This window comes from Typopeltis vanoorti, chromosome 23 (assembly GCF_054136105.1).
Source record: "Typopeltis vanoorti isolate ZY-2024b chromosome 23, IOZ_Tvanoo_1.0, whole genome shotgun sequence".
Classification (NCBI taxonomy): domain Eukaryota; kingdom Metazoa; phylum Arthropoda; class Arachnida; order Uropygi; family Thelyphonidae; genus Typopeltis; species Typopeltis vanoorti.
The window spans coordinates 61,720,832-61,739,743 of record NC_143571.1 but is presented as its reverse complement, the minus strand read 5'-3'; the positions used below and the strand labels follow the sequence as shown (position 1 = coordinate 61,739,743).

The window sequence follows — 18,912 nt, the reverse complement described above, 5'->3', positions numbered from 1 at the left end:
CTGAAAAAACTTTGCCAGGAACCCAGCAAAATTAGTCATGCTGATAGTTGCTTACAAGGTTGAAGGTGTCATTCTTCATCATGCTGTGCCCCAAGGGCAAGCTATTAATCCACAGTACTATCAACAGTTTTTAGAACACCATTTGTGTATAGTTTTAAGGAGAAAGCAACCACATTTTTTCATGGGCTCTCTGCCATGTTTGATGCACAACATTTCACAATGTCATGTGTCATAATTGGTGATAGAGATGCTGGAATGTGGCAATGGGAAGTATTGGCATATCCTCCATATTCACTAGATTTGAGTCCTTGTGACTTTAACTTGTTCTCTAAATTGAAAGAACCCCTGAAGGTCTTCAGTTTCATGATGTGCAGGGAGGTTCTTCGAGCAGTAGATAACACTATGGTCCAGTGGTTCCCACAAATTTAGAAACAGGTGCAGAAAACCAGCAAAAGATTACATTGAAGGGATATAACTGTATAGACTTCATAAATAAATATTTTACATTTTGTGCACATGTTGCCACTACTTTATTTACAACTCGTGAGTGTGTGTGTATTTTTTTTTCCCTTCAAAAATATATAATGTAAATCAGGGATGGCCAACCTATTGCACATGGGCCAAAAGTGACACATTGGACCCCAATGATAATAATAAAAAAGTAAGTATTTATGCAAAAAAGTATTAACCAAAAACCGATTTGTTGAAAAAAAAGCTAAAACTTAGAATTACTTTTATTGATTTGATGGTTTCGTCCACATTTCTTACACATTTACTTGTTTGATCCTCAGGCTCTAAGCATTAGCAACAGCAGTGTGTCAGAGGTTTTTATCAGTCAGTTTACAATTTATACTCTTGTGCTACATAGTTGTGCTTTGTTCATCCTTTGTGAAAATTTGCAGTTTTGTACTTTTTCGAATATTAAGCCTTGTTTTTACATTCAGTTTCCTGACAGAGTGCAAAAGAAAAACAAGGTGATAGTTAAGCGTGAATTCAATGAACAGTGGAAAAATGAAACCATTGTGCATTGTTTGTGAAAACACTTTCTCTCATAATAAAAGACATGATCTTAATAGATAAAGCGTAATTCTTGTAGATAAACTTATATGTTGGTTATACGTGACTTTTTAAATTTTTCAGGAAATGACAACTTATACTAAAATATTATTAAAAAAATTTAATCAATACCTTCCAATATTTTAGCAATGTTCCACTGCCATCTTCTGGGAACATAAAACTGATATGTGCATGCAACACATATCAGTGCTTGCATGCACATTAACAACAAGCAAATGAGGCCGAAGAAGGCAACTGGCATTGGTCCTAGAGTCTCCTAAAGGTGCACCCTAGCAGGCTAAATTGGGTAGTCTTGGCTGATGGTCTTAAGATGCAAGCTTCCCAAATTTGGGACAGTCTCATGCACTCAAATTTGTTGATGCTTGGGAAGTTTTTTTTTTATTACACACCAGCTTGATGGATCTCTGGCTTTTTCTGTTTACAGAAAACCAACCCATACAGGTAGATACATTCACCAGCAATCACTCTTAATGAAAACTTAAAACTCGTTTTAAGTTTTCATTAAGAATAAGAAAACATGTTTTCTTATCCTTCATGGGGAAGATTTGACCAAAAAAGACCAAGGCAAGTATTTCCTTCTAAAATAACTTTAAAATAATTCCTATGTTTGCTAGATTGAAAGAAATCATCAAATTCCCTGGTACCTATCAAATTTATTTCAGTTCTAGTCATTCTTTCATGTGATCTCTCTTTAAACATTTTTTACACATCTGAGCCTCAAGATACTATTACCTAAATTAAACTTTATTATTATTATCTGAGACCTCCAGGGAGTCAAGGACTCATCAAGGGAGGCTGTAAATAAAACTTGCTAAGAAATTATATTATTATTTATATTTTATCTAATTGTAAGCAAACAAAGTTTGTGAATGAAGTATCTTCATGACTGGGCCACTTTTATATCCTTGCATACCACCATCTCCATTCTCAGTGCATACCTACTGAATATGTTCTATTTATCCCCACAGTCTCTCTGCCATTTCTTTAATTAACAAACACATCCTTGACTACAGGTTTAATTCTCTCCTATCAGAGCAAGAAACTAATGGCAGCAGTCTTTATGTCATCTCAGATGGATAGTCATCTCAGAACACCCTCTTACTCTCATGGAAATAGCTGTTCTCTTCAAAGTACATGATTTTTGCTATTCTAAAGACTGTTCCTTTTCTAGAATTCATTCATAACACAACTTATTTATTTCTCTCTCAAGTGATGGTGACAATAAATTCTGACTTGAAGATGCTTCTGTATCCCTCAAAGCTAAACCTTTTCCACCTTAAAATCTCTGAGACAGAACTTTTGTAACAAATGGCTATTTTGTAACAAAAGCCATTTGTTACAAAAGCCAACTGAAGAAGAGCTAGAGTGGTTATGGATATTGTTGATTATAACAGTAAAATAACTCTTCCCTTATGTAATAGAACTGCTTACCAAGAGATTGACTATAATTTTACAAAAATCAAGAAATGGAATTCTTTACTTGGAGTTTTGGAATGGGGATACTATCAAAAAATGAATCTGATTTTGGTAGAATCCCCTCATATCTGTGGTCTTTCAGAAATAAGTTAAGAAGGTACTACTACTCCTAGACAAATCATAGATTGTATTTACTCTACTACCTATAAGCAAAGTTTCTGTCATGTTCTTAGATGTTCTTGCCTGTCATTCTCATTCTTCATCAGTAAAATTTTCATTCGATTTCTTAACATAAATACAAAAATTATCCTTACAACCTTGGTCTTTATTTACTAGTGTTTCTATGTTTCTTTTATTCTGAAACCCTTCAGTTCTTGTCACAAGTGTTCCCTATAGAGGAATCACTTGCTGCAATTTGCTACATTCCTTTGTATATAGTCAAATTGTTTGATTTCATCATGCATTCAGAATGTTTACGCTGTAAAAACAAAACTTTCCAGATGATTGAAGGGAGTCCTCTTCGCTGTCTCCAGACAACCTCAAACAATCATTTTGGTCCATGTGTAGAGGCTTAAGCGCTGTGAGGACATCACGTTGGAGGCTTAATGGATTGTATACAGCACTCGGAAAGGATTAAAACAGAATTTAATACTTCCTATATTTCATCTCAGTCACTGAGACATCTTCAGGGATTACAAAAAAACTAATGTAACATATACACAAATACCACACAATACTAAGCCCAACCACATGGGTGACACCAAAGCCCTATCTAGGCGGAGTGCCCTCTAAGGGCGGTTGTAGGTGGCCTGGAATGTAAGGTGGGATCTCTGATAAGTGTTTTCCAAATCTTAGGAAGCTTAATGCCACCATATTTATTAAGATTTGGTTGATTTCTGACAGCGGCTGCTGATTCCAAAAATAGTCTCGCTTTTTTAATTTGTTGTGGTGGAGCATGGTGGTTTTTTCTATAAGATCCTGTTTGGAAATCATTTGAAAATCATTTTGGTATTATATATGGATAGCATCATTACTAGTCACATCCCAAAGTTGCTCTACCTTCATTCTTAATTAAGAATCAACAGCATATAACTCCACATGAGATTCACTGTGGAAAAAGATGGAAAACTAGCTTTCCTGGATATATCTTCCTCCTCTCTTGCTCTCCATTGCATAGTGATTTCTTCAGTATATTGTAAACGTGCCTTCACAGAATGATACATAGGACTTAGCACATCATCTGTCTCAAAAATTAGACATGATAAAAACTTTTCTTAATAGAGTGCACATTGTCTACTCTAGCACTTATGACCTTAAACTAGAACTTGACACTATCCAAAGAATTGCGCAGTAGAATGACTTCACCACATAGAAGATCCTGAATATCATAGATCATATAAACCTGTTATTAAGAATGGTGTTTACTAGATTTCTTGTGATTATCTTCTTGTATACTTTAATAAAACAGGGCATTCCTTAGAGAACAGACTGCAGGAGCATCACTTTATATTCTCTCTCTTTCTTTTTATATATATGTGTATATATATACACAATACACACACACACACACTATTTACCAGTAATTCCGAATAAGCCTGTTATTTGAAGTTATGTAGTCCTACAGGTTTGTTAATAACATAAAAACCAGTGGACAGATTGTAGGAAGCAGTATTTCATCATAGCAGTTGAATACAGGTGGTATCGCAACATGACGTGAACTCAGTGACTTTGAGAGAGGTGTCATTGTTAAATTATCGTGTTAATTTAAATATATGTCTGAGCCATTGTTAAATAATGTTAACTATGTCTTAACTCAACTCTTACTATACTTTATTCTGCTTCACTAAGTTAGGACTATAAACAAATTTAACATAAACCTCTCAAGGTTAATCTTACCGTAACCAATTTCTGTCTCCCCTCCTGCTATTAAACAAACTTTGTGTTATAAGTAAGTCTAATGTGTGCCTTCACCCACTCTCTCACAAAATCAAATTAAGAATTTTTTTTTTTTCGACTGAGCTACCTAATTTGATTAAATTTTGTTAGAAAGTTAGGGTGAGGAAAACGGGAATTAATAACAAAATATATATACTAATTCTCTATTTAGTATAATGCAAGTCGTGACTCGTATCTTGTTATGCCCACAGGTTCGCATTTTTTGGAAATAGTGCATTATCCAGAAGAACAAATCAGATAGTTACAAAACAAAAAAAAAAAAAACATTTAGTTTACTAGACAAGAAGTACATTTACACTAGAGAGTTTTGCAATTATCACACTTAACTTTTTTTTTCAAACAGTTATGTCATACAGATTGCAGGTAATGCAATCTGTATGACAGAATTCCCAATCACTGGGTAAACTCATTAAACATAAACTATGTATATTCTTGTACACTGCATAGACAGATTAAATAAAATTCTTTCCTCAAATACTGACATAAATATAGACTATATTTATGGTATTGGTAATTGTAATTGATGTATAATGACTATACATCAATTTTTAATAGTGCAGCTCCCTATATTAAACTAAGTGCCCATTCTCAGTCTTAACAGACAATTTCTCTAATAATATTCCCACAAACCTTTGTGACTTAGTTACTGCCTTTTATACAAACAGTTTCTCGTAGGCACATTTGTGAATTCACTTTCTTACTAATTACAAAATCATAGCCTACTTACATATTGACCAAAATTAAAGAGTCCAAAATATAGCATACTTCTTCAGGACTTTAGTGTGTCTTCTTTTGACAAACTTCCTGGCAGTTGGTCTACTAACAACCATAGGCAGTTGCTAGTAGACCTTTCCTCTGTTGGACATTCAACATGGAATTGGTCTGTATGATCTGGAGACATAGGTTCTACAGCTTTCGACGAGAGAAAAGCCTTGGCCACGAGCAGAAGGAAGAGCCCCAACGACGACCAGAAGAAAAAGCCCTGAGCGAAGGGCCACAATCTCCTTTTATGCAAATCTGTCACCCTTTGTTCTCTATTGCTGTCTTTTTAGGATTAGCCTCTAGTGATGACGTCAATTCTGCCCGATCGGTCAACAACGGTTGACCTTGCAACCTTTGGTTGGTGTTTCGCCATTGCTAATCTGCCTTAATCCCTACTGACAACTTTACATACAGACAATGAATATGTACCTTTAGTAACATTTTATTTAGCACATTATTCTTTAAATATCACTAAATATTTAGTGATATTTAAATCACTAAATATTTAGTGATATTTAAAGAATAATCGTAAAATTGATTATGAAAAATTAGCAAAGCAAAATTTTTTTCGCAAGAGATTTTACATCGTCATGAGCTTTCACGTTGGTGGCATGTCCCTACATGCCATTGCCACTTAGTTGGAGCATTCAAAATCAATGGTTGGCGATGTGATCAAGAAATGGAGACATTCTAGCATCACTAGTGCAGGAAAACACCCAGAATGGCTGCCAAAAATGATACAGGGTCAGGAAGCTGTTAAAATGGGGGCATGCAAAAACCACTACGATTGGCACAGACCATCCTTGATGAGTTCCAGAGCACCAGTAACACCCTGATGAGCACCAATACTGTACGAAAAGAAATTCATTTACTGGATTTTCACGAAAGAGCAGCGGCACACAAGCCGAACATCACAATAACGAACAAGGCAGCTCATCTGGCCTGGTGCAAAGAGCATGTGAACTGGATAATTGACCGGTGGAAAATGGTACTCTGGAGTGATGAATCAAGATTCCAGTCTGATTACAGGGTGTGGGGGAAGCCTGGTGAATGCTTGTTACCACAGTGTGTTGTACCCAGAGTAAAGTTTGGTGGTGGAGGAGTAATGGTGTGGGATGCATTCTGCTGGTTTGGAGTGGGACTACTGGTCGTTGTCTGTGGTTCCATGATACTCTGGATAATCAGATACTGCCTACACTGTGGAGTTTTTACGGGATGGACCCATGTTACTATCGAGTTGACAATGCCCCATGCTACAAAGCTTCATCTGTTATGGAATGTAAGAAGAGATCAGTGTTAAACAACTGCTATGCTGTTCTGGAGTTCTGTTGATTGAGGGATCCAGAGCAAGACATCCTCAATCTGTCACTGAACTACTGCTTTGATGGAGGAATGGAGACAAATTCCACCTGATGTCTATAGCGCATTGGGTGGAAAGCATCTCTCAAAGAGTGCAGGAGGTGATCAAAGCCAAAGGTGGACATACTTGATATTATGGTTTGCCTGCTGGTATCAATTGTAAATTGCTAAAGTGTCCAGACAGTTATTGGTAGATAGTGTATGTACACACACTGCTTAGAAAGAAGTCAATGGACACCCCTATGGACAAGGTGCATCATGCTATGTAACGAGTCGTGTTAGTAGCCAGTTTAAATTGGAGAAATATGATGCTCCCAAGTCAATGCGACTGTGTCTGGGTGAAATGGCTGTGAGAAGGGGGCCGACAGTTTGAAAGAGATATTGTGATAGGATGCCATGTTACAAGCCTATCTGTTTGGCAAATTGTTGACATACTGGACCATACCAGGTCAACAGTCACTGACACCATACTGAGATGGAAGTGCAGGAAATCAACTACCCACAGTTGATGACCACAACACTCATTCTGACTGTAGGGTTCTACAAAGGATAATATGTAAAAACCGTCATTCATCGACTGACATGTTGAATGCAGAGTTATTGCCGTTGATGGAAACACGAATCTGCACAAAAACATTCAAAAACCAAAGGCTCACAACATGGGTTTCATGGTAGGACTGCAATATACAAGCCCCCACATTACTTGAACCATCATGCAGCATCATCTTCAGTGGTGCAAAGAACGTGTAAATTGGAACATGGAAGTTTGGAAAGAGAGAGAGAGGCAATAGAATTTAAATTTACTTGGAATAACCGAATGTGATTCCAATGAACTCTGTGACTAATGTCGCTGGCATGGAATGGAGTATATGAAGCAAAAATGGCAGATAAATGATGAAGAGGAAAACCAAGATATTGACAGATTGATGCAGAAAGCAGTGCCTTAGAAGTTTTAAAAAAAAAAAAAAAACCCTAAGAGATGACTACTGTGGAGACCTGAAAAATAACAGACTAATCTTCAAGAAAATTATTTGCAGGAAAATAGTAATAAAACCTTAGATTAGACTCCTGCATTATCTTGTCAGTTTCTTCAGGATGCATGGTAGAAAATGATGATGATACATAAATGAATTTACTTCAATATAAAAAAAGTCCAGGATTAATACAGTATCACAAGATATTTTATATTGCATAACAAACTATGCATACATATCATTGATTAATTTAATCCATTTAAACAAAGCAGATTTAGTGTACAGTTATGTATAGGCACTGAATTTAGGACTTACCTCAATTCTAACCAGATATTTTAATGTTTTATTAATTAAAATAAAGAGGAAATTTATAAATTGTTGAACATTGTATTATGCTGCATATGTTGAATGAGGTTATTGCCATATTTATTTCATTTTATTTTGTTTCTGAAGAAATCTTATCACTTGATATTCATTTTATATTAGTTTCTTGCATTAGAATTGTTCTTGCTGCTTGTGATGGTTTCATTTCAAAATAAAATACTTGCTTTCTTATTTTTTATGTAGTAATTTTGAAATAACTTACTTTAAGTAATGTACTTCGTCTTTTAATATGTAATATATCTGTTTTGTCTAGGGCTTTGCTGTTGGGAATGGATTTCTGAACAGTGCTCTTCTTGGAAATTCAATTATTTTCTTTGCATATTATCATGGCCTAATAGGAAAACGGTAAGCTTAATCCATGCACAGTCCATTTTAAATACTGGTACATACACATTCTTAGTAAAGCTTGGTCATAATAAAATTGCATTTGTAAACTATTATTTGCAAATTTAAATAATTTAAAAATTTTCATCATTTCTGTCATATGATACTAAAATTTCATCTTTTGCAGTTTTATTCCCCCCCCTCTTGGTTCACATTGGGAGTATTCTTAACATGTTTTATTCAAACAGTTCTTTGGTTTCCATTTATCTTATGTAAATCACTATGCTATTGAACAGATTTATTTTAATAATTTTGCAGGTTGTAGTTTTGAAATCACAGCTAGTGATCTTTGTTCAGTCAAATCCATAATTCAGAATTTTCTTCATATGTTATTGATATTGAAATTTTACTTAAAGTTTGTATTTGTTTCCTGATATCAGTAATAATATTTAAAAATAGTTATAAATGCTGTCTGTGTTTTGGATTACTTAAAAAATCAAAGCTAATATTTGGGAAAAGTATATAAGGAATACAGAAAGCTAAATGTATGTGAGGGAAGGAGACTTTGATGTTTAATTCAACTCAATGTTCAGTTCTCCCTTCCCATTTTGAATGTATTATTAGGCATTCATTTGGATGCTGAACAAATGAGGGAACAAGATTGTCAAAATTGTATATCTGTATTTGCTGAAACTGCATATACATATGATAGTACAAAATAATCAAATCTCATGTTGAATAAGGCTGGCCTGGTAATACATGACCCTCTTGTATTTTAATCAACAGAATAAACAGTCCTAATGTGAACAGAATTGTAAATAAGCACCATCAATGGAAAACAAGTGGAACTACCAAATTATTTAAAGAAATACCATATTGATGTAATGAGAGTGACTGAAACTAAGAAGACCAAACTGGTGATAACCTTCTAAATATTAAGTATCAAATGATTGATTGATTCATGCACTAGGGATCAGGGGAAGAGGAGCATCTTCAGCATTCAACAATAAACATGAAGATAATTTATCAACATTTGAATGAGTTAATTTCAAGTGGACAAATTTCAGAATGGAAAATTAGAAATGATACTTATTTATGCTTATGACCCCATGGAAGGTTTTGTAAGAAAAAAAGTAGGATTTTTTGAGCCATTTAAATTATCATCTTTTTCTTTACATTAGCTGCTCTTTTATAGAGAAGGCAGGCCAGTAACAATGATTAGTGTCTACTAGATTTCTGCTCAGGATATGGATTAATCATCATAATGGCATATTCCGTTATAAAAATATGCATAAATTCACATGCTAAGATCACGCAAGTAATAATCTAAACTTAATCCTCTAGTACTGTCGTGATTAAGTAGTCTGTACTCCCTGTTGAGTGTACATATCAGGAAATAGATGATGGTGATAAGACACAAGAAATAAAACATGTTATTATGTTATTGTAGTGATATCTTTTGATGGTTTAGAGTGTGTAGTGCAGGAGGAAATTATTAATCTTAGTTCAAGCAGTATAAAAGTGAGTTGTACAATGAAAAGAAAAAAATATTTCCAAAAAGCATTTTTTTTAGTTATAAAAATTATCAAAATCAAACAGCTTTCAGAAGTTTTTTCACCCACAAAAGGTTATTAGTAAACCTATAGTACATTTGTACCATGGATGGGCTAAGGATTTTTTTTTTTAAATTTTTATCAATTTTATACATTTTTATTTATTTAATTTTATGTAGTCCAGAAACTGCTTCAGAGACCAAATATGGAACTTTTTCAAGCCACTTCATGCCTACAACAAGGAAGGAATTGACTCACACCAGGTGCTACGCATTTTGTTTTAAAATAAAAAAGTCATGGGAAGACTGAGAAGAATATAGAATATAAATATCAGGAAGGCAGTAAAATGTTCTGGGTATTAAAATCTTAGAGATGAAGGAAATAGAATGGTAAAGGGAATTGCACATCACAAGGGTCATGTAAAACATGAAGTTAAGGATATTGTGGTAGTATGGAGTATTTACTATATGAAATATATGAATGAGTTTACCAGCAACAGAATTGTAATAGAAAAGATCCAGGTGGAATACAATCATGCGTATATTCACTACTGGATATACGCATACACGACTGTGTTCAGTATTGAATATTCACACGACTGTATATATTCAATACTGGAAGTAGAAAAAACAATTAGAAATCTAGAATGTGGAAGACAGCTTGAGTAGATGTTCAACATGAAATGCTAAAATATAGTGGTATAAAAGTCTCAAAATGGCACTAAGAAGATCTGGTCAGAAGGTAAAATATTTCAGATCATAATGGAGCACTCATTTTATTATTATTATGTATCCTTCTCCAAGAACCTCTGTAGTTCAGTTGATATAGACAAACTCTTTGGTTGGAAAGACCTGGGTTTGAATCCTATCTATGATGGAATCTTTATCAGATGTAAAGGGTTTTTCCCCTCCTGGAAACTCGGGTTTTTTTGTCCCTCTGAACAAGCAGACCAGCCCCATGAACACACAGATCTACAGCCAAAAAATACTTGTAATTACAGGATGAGACAGAAGAGTGATGTGCTGGCTGCATTGATATTTCGTTACCTCTCATCAGAGGACACTATCTATCCTAATGGATGGATGGGTTGAAGAAGAAGAATCATCCAAGAAGTCCAAGGACTCATTGAGGAAAGGCCATTTTAGTCACTTATGCTTAATTACCTATTATCCCTCTCTTTGAACATTCACTGAAGATGCGCTCGGTATCTAATTGCCCATTCCACACACACACACTCTGTGAAAAGAATATGGATTTCAATGCTTCCTGGCTGCACCCTTAACCAGTCTTTTGGATGACCCCGAGGATTCATTGAGGAAAGCCCACATCCTTAGACAATCTCTAGAGATGATCTCAATTTCTGCCTGCACCAGCTATAAACTGCAGTGACGTATATTTTTACTGTAAGTACCTCTTACTTATGTTTTTATCACATCACATCACCTTTTTATCCATCTATTCCTCCAACTTGGAAGACTATATTCACTCAGTCCCTCATATCTGCAATTCCATAGGTTATTATTTTGGTCACATGTCTGTGGATCTATTCAAAACTGTCCTCCCATTTCCTTAGAACCCAGTTGACCATATCTGTGCATGTTATCAGATTCAGTTTTATCAAAGCCATGCAAAGTGAGAGAATAACTTTCTTATCCCTACAAATTAGTCTTCTCTTTAAAAATGCTGTTATCTTAAGACAACTGGTTATCTCAGTGCAACTCCTGAACTTTAATACGCTGTCCAGAGTAACTCCAAATTGCAGATTCATTGACCAGCTGCACCAAATTCCCATTAATATGATATGTCAATTGTATGTCCTTTGTTCAAAATGCATAACGTTACACTTTAGAACATACATTGCATTGATATTCTTTGTCATTTGCCCATATAACTATTCTATTCAAAGGCTTAAGTAGTCTTTATTATTCATAATAGTTCTTCATCATAATCAAGAGAGGAAAAAAATAATGTATTGAACTTGCTAATATTTCTACAAAAATTACATCCATGATTTTTCACAAAGTCATTCTTACACCAGACAGCCTGACTTCTCCAGTTTAACTTTATGGTTATCCTTCCCATAGATGGTTCCATGTTAAGACATTAGTTCTGTTTCACTTATAATTTGAATTTCATAACTTATTTTAATGGTATTAAAAACTCCAAATGAACTATTTTATTATTTAAAAAAAGATGTTTATTAACTGGCTTATATTTTACTGAATTTCGAATCAGCTTCTGCAGAGCACAAAGCAGCATGTTATAATTTATTTGACATTGAGTAGGTGAAACAATTCAAATTGTAATGGACAAAAGAACTAAAGTTCTAATTTGGTACCCTCTAATGTTGTAAAAAAAAGTATTACAGGAGACTATTATCTTAAGATAACAGTCTCCAAAATGTTTGGTAAATTAATGCAACCGTACTTGTTCAGGTTAGGAGAACTTTTCTAGCCATGACTGACTTTAAAAATAATCTTTCTGATATGTAATTACTTCTAAATAGCACATTGGTTTTCTTCCATCTAATCTTCTGTGAAGCAGTTTCCAAAGCGTGGTCTGCCGGTCCCATCTTTGCATCCTAGGTGGGATGCAAACTTAAGGGTCATTGATACTAACTGAGTTACAGAGGCTCCACCATTTTATTTGTTCCTTAATTTGAGATTTTGCTTGCATTTAACAATTCACACTCATCTACCCACATGATAAGTACATATTTTGTCATATTCTTGCATATTAACATAGCACCTGCTTCCCATAAGCCATTTATATGAATGCCTATATTCTTAATGCATAAATTCCAAATGCGCTACATTGTGTGAAATTTTTCATATCAAACTCAAAGAAAGGACTTGCCACCTCATTATACCTCACACAAACTTTATATATAAGTAACTATGAAGTAATCAACTATACATACAGTTAATTAAAACAAACTCAAATTAATTAGCAATTAAAAATAATCACTCACAAAAGTGATCAGCTTATCTTTATAGCAGTGGCTTATAATAGTCCAGCAGTATCCTTTCATACAATACTCAAAAAAAGTTTACTAAATATCTTAATCTAAACTAAGACAAACTAAATCTATACTAATTAGAAATCAGTATCACACAGTTTTTTAAATAAAATAAGCTATCTTCTCCAAGCACTCATAATAACAGTTCTTTTTCATGTGCTACCTATTGGTCCAACTGAAACTTACTGAGTGTTTTAGGAAAGATTTATGCAAGCATACGTAAAAAAAAAAAAAAAAGGACAAGCTATATAGCTTGTTGTTCACTTTTTTTATCCATGTAAGGATTGACATGACCATAGTTTTTAACCTTATAAGAAAGAGTCAAGAAATCGTGGGAATTTAATAAGGATTTCTGTTTAAGCTTTGTAGAGCTTGAAAAGCATATTATAAAGTACCAAGGGAAATGCCTGAAAAATCTGTATGTTATTTTTTTTAATAGACGACTCATCCATGAGAGGTTGGTCAGGCTATAGTACACAAGTATCGTGGATGGGCTATAAAGAATTTGTTCACATTTGACTGGAAAAGCTGAGGATTATATTCCTAGTGAAGCATATGTGGTGGGAGACTGTTCCAGAGGCAGCAGTGGAAGGGATGAATTTTTAGAGAGCTCTTAGGACTTCACCCCAAATGAGAGCAGTATTCAATGGTCAGGTGAATTTATGATTTGTATAGAGTTAGGAGCCATTTGGGGATTTTTGAATGCAGAGGGGTCAGTATTTGTAATATCTTTGTGCCAAGAGAGAGAGAGATTTCAGGTTAATTATCCCAAGAAGGTAAAAATCTCATCTTGAATAGAGATTTGATAAGATTGAAAGAAAAGTTTTTTTTTTTTTTTTGAGGGAAATAATGGAGAACTCTGTTTTGCTAGCATTGAAGTTAACAAGGTTATCCAGACCCCACTCATGATTGTTTTGAAGGTCAGAATTTATCATCATCAAATTCCTGATGTACCTTCAAAGGGTGTACAGGATATGATAGTGCTACATGAAAAATTTACATCATTACTAATTTCCTATCTACAATTTTCCTCCAAATCAGTCTGTTACTTGTCAAGATTCCAACATTATCAGATCTTATATTTCTATCATCTAAGGCACTTTGTACTGTATCAATCCACCTATATGGTGGAAAGAGGTGACCTGCAGGCACACGAACGGTATAAAGTGAAGGCCAGAAGGGTAACAAGTGTGGTAAAAAAAGCAAAAGCGGATTATGAAAGGAAACTAGCTATGCAAGCAAAAGAGAATCCCAAACAGTTCTTTTCAATATGCTGCAAGCAAGGAAAAAACTGTACACGGCAAAATGATTTTAAGGAATGACGATGGTAAGGAGGTCACTGAATCAGTCGATATAGTGGGGCTACTGAGCGAGCACTTTGCAAAAGTATATCATCCAGGTGGCGACATTGAAAAAATGAAGGAACCAGAACCTTAATGTGAATACCTCTGTGGGATTGGATGGTATACCAGCACAGGTCTTGCATGAAGTGGCTAAAGAATTATCAGTGCCCTTGACCATATTGTTTAATCTGAGTCTCGGGTCTGGTTTAGTCCCGAAGGCGTGGAAAGAGAGGATCCAAGACTACGGTTGCAAATTACCGACCGATCAGCATATCAGGAGTCGTTGTCAAGGTCTTGGAGAAAGTAGTCAAGGGAAAAATACAGGAATGGAATGATGAAAATGAGATACTGTACCGGGGGACAGCATGGCTTTGTGAAGGGTAGATCATGCCTCAGTAACTTCCTCAAGTTTATAACATGGTGACGGCTGAACTTACAGTGATACTGCTGGACCTGGCAAAGGCATTTGACAGGATACCATGTGGAATTCTAATCTATAAACTACAACATATGGGAATGGATATAGGATTGGTGAGGGATAAGTGGATGGTTGAGGGAGAGATATCAAAGAGGAGTTTATTCAGGAGTTGAGTCCAAAAGATTAGTGGTGTGCCGCAGGGTTCAGTTCTTGGACCACTGCTGTTTAATTTGTTCATTAACGATATAGGAAAGGATCTGAGAGGAACTGTTCACATGTTTGCTGATGATGCAAAGTTGGGTAGGGCGATAGTGAATGCAGAAGATGTCAAAATCTTGCAGGACGACTTGGATAGATTGGAGTTCTGGACTAAGGAGAATGGATGTCAATTTAATGTGACAAAATGTAAGGTTATGCATTTTGGGGTGAAAAGATTAGCAGCAGTATATACCACATTGGTGGAACTGTACTCCAGGAGATTGATGAGGCCAGGGACTTGGGAGTGTTGGTGGATAAGGAGATGAAGTTTTGGGGGCACATTGCAAAAGTAGCTAAATCAACTCACTTGGTTGTTGAAAAATACCTTGACTTGCAGAGACAAGCAAGTCATTGTACCACTGTACCGAACCTTAATAAGACCTCATCTCGACTACTGTGCCCAGATTTGGTCACCTAGGTTCCTTCTTGATGGGGAGGAGGTGGAGAGGATCCAGAGGCGAGTGACTAAGATGATAGCAGGTCTATGGAATGAACCCATATGAGAACAGGTTGAAGATTTGTGGATTGCAGAAATTAGTTGATAGGCAGAAAAGGGGGAGATATGATTGAGACATTCAAATTGCTAAAGGGTTTCTATAGGATTAACTCAGAGTATATTTTTGAGATTAGGACTGGTGTTGGGAGAACTAGGGGACACCTATAGAAGCTGGGCAAGAGTGTTAGAGTTGGGTTCTTTACTTTTAGAGTGGTAAATGAATGGAATAAGCTGCTAGAGTCTGTTGTGGGTGCTAGGATGTGAGTTCAAGGCAAGGTATGATAGATACTGTGAGAATGTCATATAGTTGTGAGGACATGATGTGGGCCTCCCACGATGAGTCTAAGGACTCCCTGGAGTTTCCCGTAATAATAATAATATATCGTGGTCTTCCTCTGTGTCGTTTTCCTGCCAACCTGGCAGAGAACACTTGTTTTGCTAATCTTTCCTCTCCTATTCTATTTAAGTAACCATACTACCTGAGATTAGCTCTACTAATGCATTCTTGGATGCTGACAATATCAAGTTCTTTCCTAATATCTTCCTTTTTAATATGATATTGCCATTGATGCCATCTATTCACGCCTCTGATCTTTCTCAGGACTCTCATATCTGCGGTCTCTAGTCTGTGGTCAAGTGTTTTACTTCTGACCCAGCTCTCAGATCCACAAGTTAAGATTGGTTTGAACACTGTCTTGTATACAGCTAATTTAGTGTTCCGACTAATTTCTCTCTTATTCCATATGAATTTATTCAATTGATTTCCTACTATACCAGCTTTGTGAATTCTGTTGTCTATTTATATATTTAATTTACCATCTTCACTAAAAATCGTGCCTAAGTAGCTGAAATGTTTTACTTATTCCACAGGTTCCCCATTCAGAACACAGTTGACATTTACAACAATTCCTATTTTCATTGTCTTTGTCTTTTTATTGCTGACTTTCATACCATATCTATCACAACAGCTATTCAATTTAGTCAGAGAATCTTGCAAACTTGTAGCAGATTTATTTAGAAGTATAACATCATCCGCATAAAGCAAAGACCAGTCATTAACATCTCCAATTTTGATATCATGTTTAATACCACTTTCCTTCATAATGTGATCCATATAGGTAATGAATAACAGAGGGGATAATGTACATCCTTGTCTCACACCAGATTTAATATTAAACCATTTTCCTGTACTTCCTTCAATTCTAACTGCTGACTTACAACTCAAATAAAGAGTAAGTATTGCTTGATATAATGCCCCATTGACACCATATAACTGCAGCGTATTGAATAGCTTCTATCTTGGCACCTTGTCATATGCCTTTTCCAAATTGACAAAACTTAAATACAGATCTTTGTTATGTTCCCATGCTTTCTTGACTATTTGTTGTAAAGTGAAGATCTGATCCTGACAGCCTCTATTTGACCTGAATCCAGCTTGTTCTTCACAGAGCTTTTCTTCCCAAGTGTTTTTCAAGTATACTTGCATAAATCTTGCCAGAAACACTCAGTAGGGAAATACCTCTGTAATTCTCACATTCAGTTTTATTTCCCTTTTTATATATGGATACTATGAGAGCTCTACTCCAATCATCGGGAATTCGTCCCTCTGTCCAGGCTTTCTGAACTATGCAGTGCAGCCACTGTAAGACTCTTATCCCACCATAATTCAGCATTTCTGGTCGACTATCATCTACTCCAGCTACCTTTCTGCATTTCAAGCTTTTGATGGCTTTTTCTACTTCAAGTATGGATATGTATTCCTGACTGCATGCCTGGTCAGTGTTTTTTACCACTGTGCTGTTATCACTGCTTGTTTCATTTAGCAATTTTTCGAAGTAATTACTCCATACTTCAAGTATATCTTTTTCTCCAGTTTTCATGTCACCTTTATCATCTCTAACTCCTTTTACAGCACTCTTTCCTCCATTTATAAGCTTCTTCAACAACCTCCAGAATATTTTGCCACCTTCTTGATATTTATTTTCTATATTCTTGCCAAAGTCCTCCCATGACTTTTGTTTAGCTAGTTTTACACAGTGTTTAGCATTCTTGCATTTGTCTCTGTATTCTCTAACAGCACAAGCTGACTTATTTGCCAGGAACTTTTGATATGCTGTCTTCTTTTCCTTCACTGCCTCTTTAACTTCCTGTGTCCACCATGCAGTTCTAATTTTTCTATCCTTGCAGACAACTTCACCACATGCCCCTCTGGCTTAATCAATCAGGGTTTTCTTCAAGGCTTGCCACTGAATCTCCAAGGTTTGGTTCCTGTTCTCAAACTCTTTCAGTTTTTTTTTTCAGTAATAAATTTGTGTATTTTAGTCTACAGTTCACGTCTGAGAGCTGCTCAACTTTTATTCGTTTTAAAACTTTCTTACATGTTATTCTTTTCGATATTAAATTCAATTTTATCCGTGCTCAAGACTAAATGATCACTTCCAATTTCAAATCCTCTGTACACTCTGGTGTCCTGCAACAGGGAGAAAACATCACTATCAACAATAACATAGTCAATGAAACTTTTCTTATTCCTTGCCTCTTCTCTCCATGAGAATTTGTGCACATTTTTATGTTGGAACATGGTGTTATTAATCACTAGTCCATGGCCCGAGCACAAATGCAACAGGTATTTGCCATTATTATTAGCCCTACTCTTTTCTCTAAATTTTCCCAAAATATTTTTGTATGTCTCACAATCATTTCCTACTCTGCTATTTAGATATCCAACAAGGACCAACTTTTCCTTTTTCATTGTGTCAGTTGCTTTCTATAAAGTATCAAAAAATTTCTCCACTTCTACCTTAGTAGAACCTTCTGTGGGACCATAGGCACAAATAAGTCTCATTGTCCAATTCCCCATTCTGATATTTGCCCACATCACTCTACTTGAGACTGCATGCCATTCAAGAAGATTTGAGTCATATTTTGTGTTGAATACTATGGCTACTCCTTCTTTTCCTTGATTGTCATTGCTTGAATATAACATTTTATATTTATTGCTCAGAAAGATCTCACCAGTTTTTATATTTTTTGTTCTAGTCACCCCTATTATGTCGATCTGGTACTTATCTAATTCCTCAGCTAGCACCAGTTCTTTGCCATTCAGGCTTCTTATGTTGATAGTACCGATCTTTAACTCTGGTGATTTTGAGTTGGAGTGTGCTTTCAGATTTGTTCCAGTAGCTGACTTTTCGCTGTTCGCCCTGGTTCCCTGGCGAAAACAACGGGGGCCTTGTTTAACTGGGCGACGCCCCAGCCAGCGTGAAATTTTGTCATGTTGTACCATCATTTTGTATATTGGTTTAAGCCAATAAGAATGCAATTTGGTTGGCTAAATCCCCAAATTGCCAGCCCATCCTCGTTTGTTCAGTATCCAGGTAGATACCCAACATTGTGCACCACGAGAAGGTGAGGATTGGACATTAGTTCAGAAGCCCTGGTCGGTTCTCCACATAGCCTTCCTTTAAAGGATATGTGGAGGTCTCCTCTAAGTTATACAGCTTTGACCCTTAAGCACCCCGGTCAGTATTTAAGATAGTAGAAGTTAGTTTTGAAGGTTTTTATGATTTGTGT

The 18,912-nt window shown here is 35.7% G+C and overlaps 1 protein-coding gene across 4 annotated transcripts in view; it reads left to right on the top strand.

Moving 5' to 3' along the window:
- The window catches only part of LOC150093904 (lysosomal protective protein-like), a 149,363-nt gene that overhangs the window by 47,269 nt on the left and 83,182 nt on the right, over positions 1–18,912 (top strand). For all 4 annotated transcript variants that reach the window (XM_090412581.1, XM_090412578.1, XM_090412580.1 and 1 more), the window contains one exon: positions 8,182–8,273. In XM_090412581.1, coding sequence (XP_090268707.1) covers positions 8,182–8,273 — 92 coding nt within the window. The remainder of the gene's footprint in view (positions 1–8,181; positions 8,274–18,912) is intronic.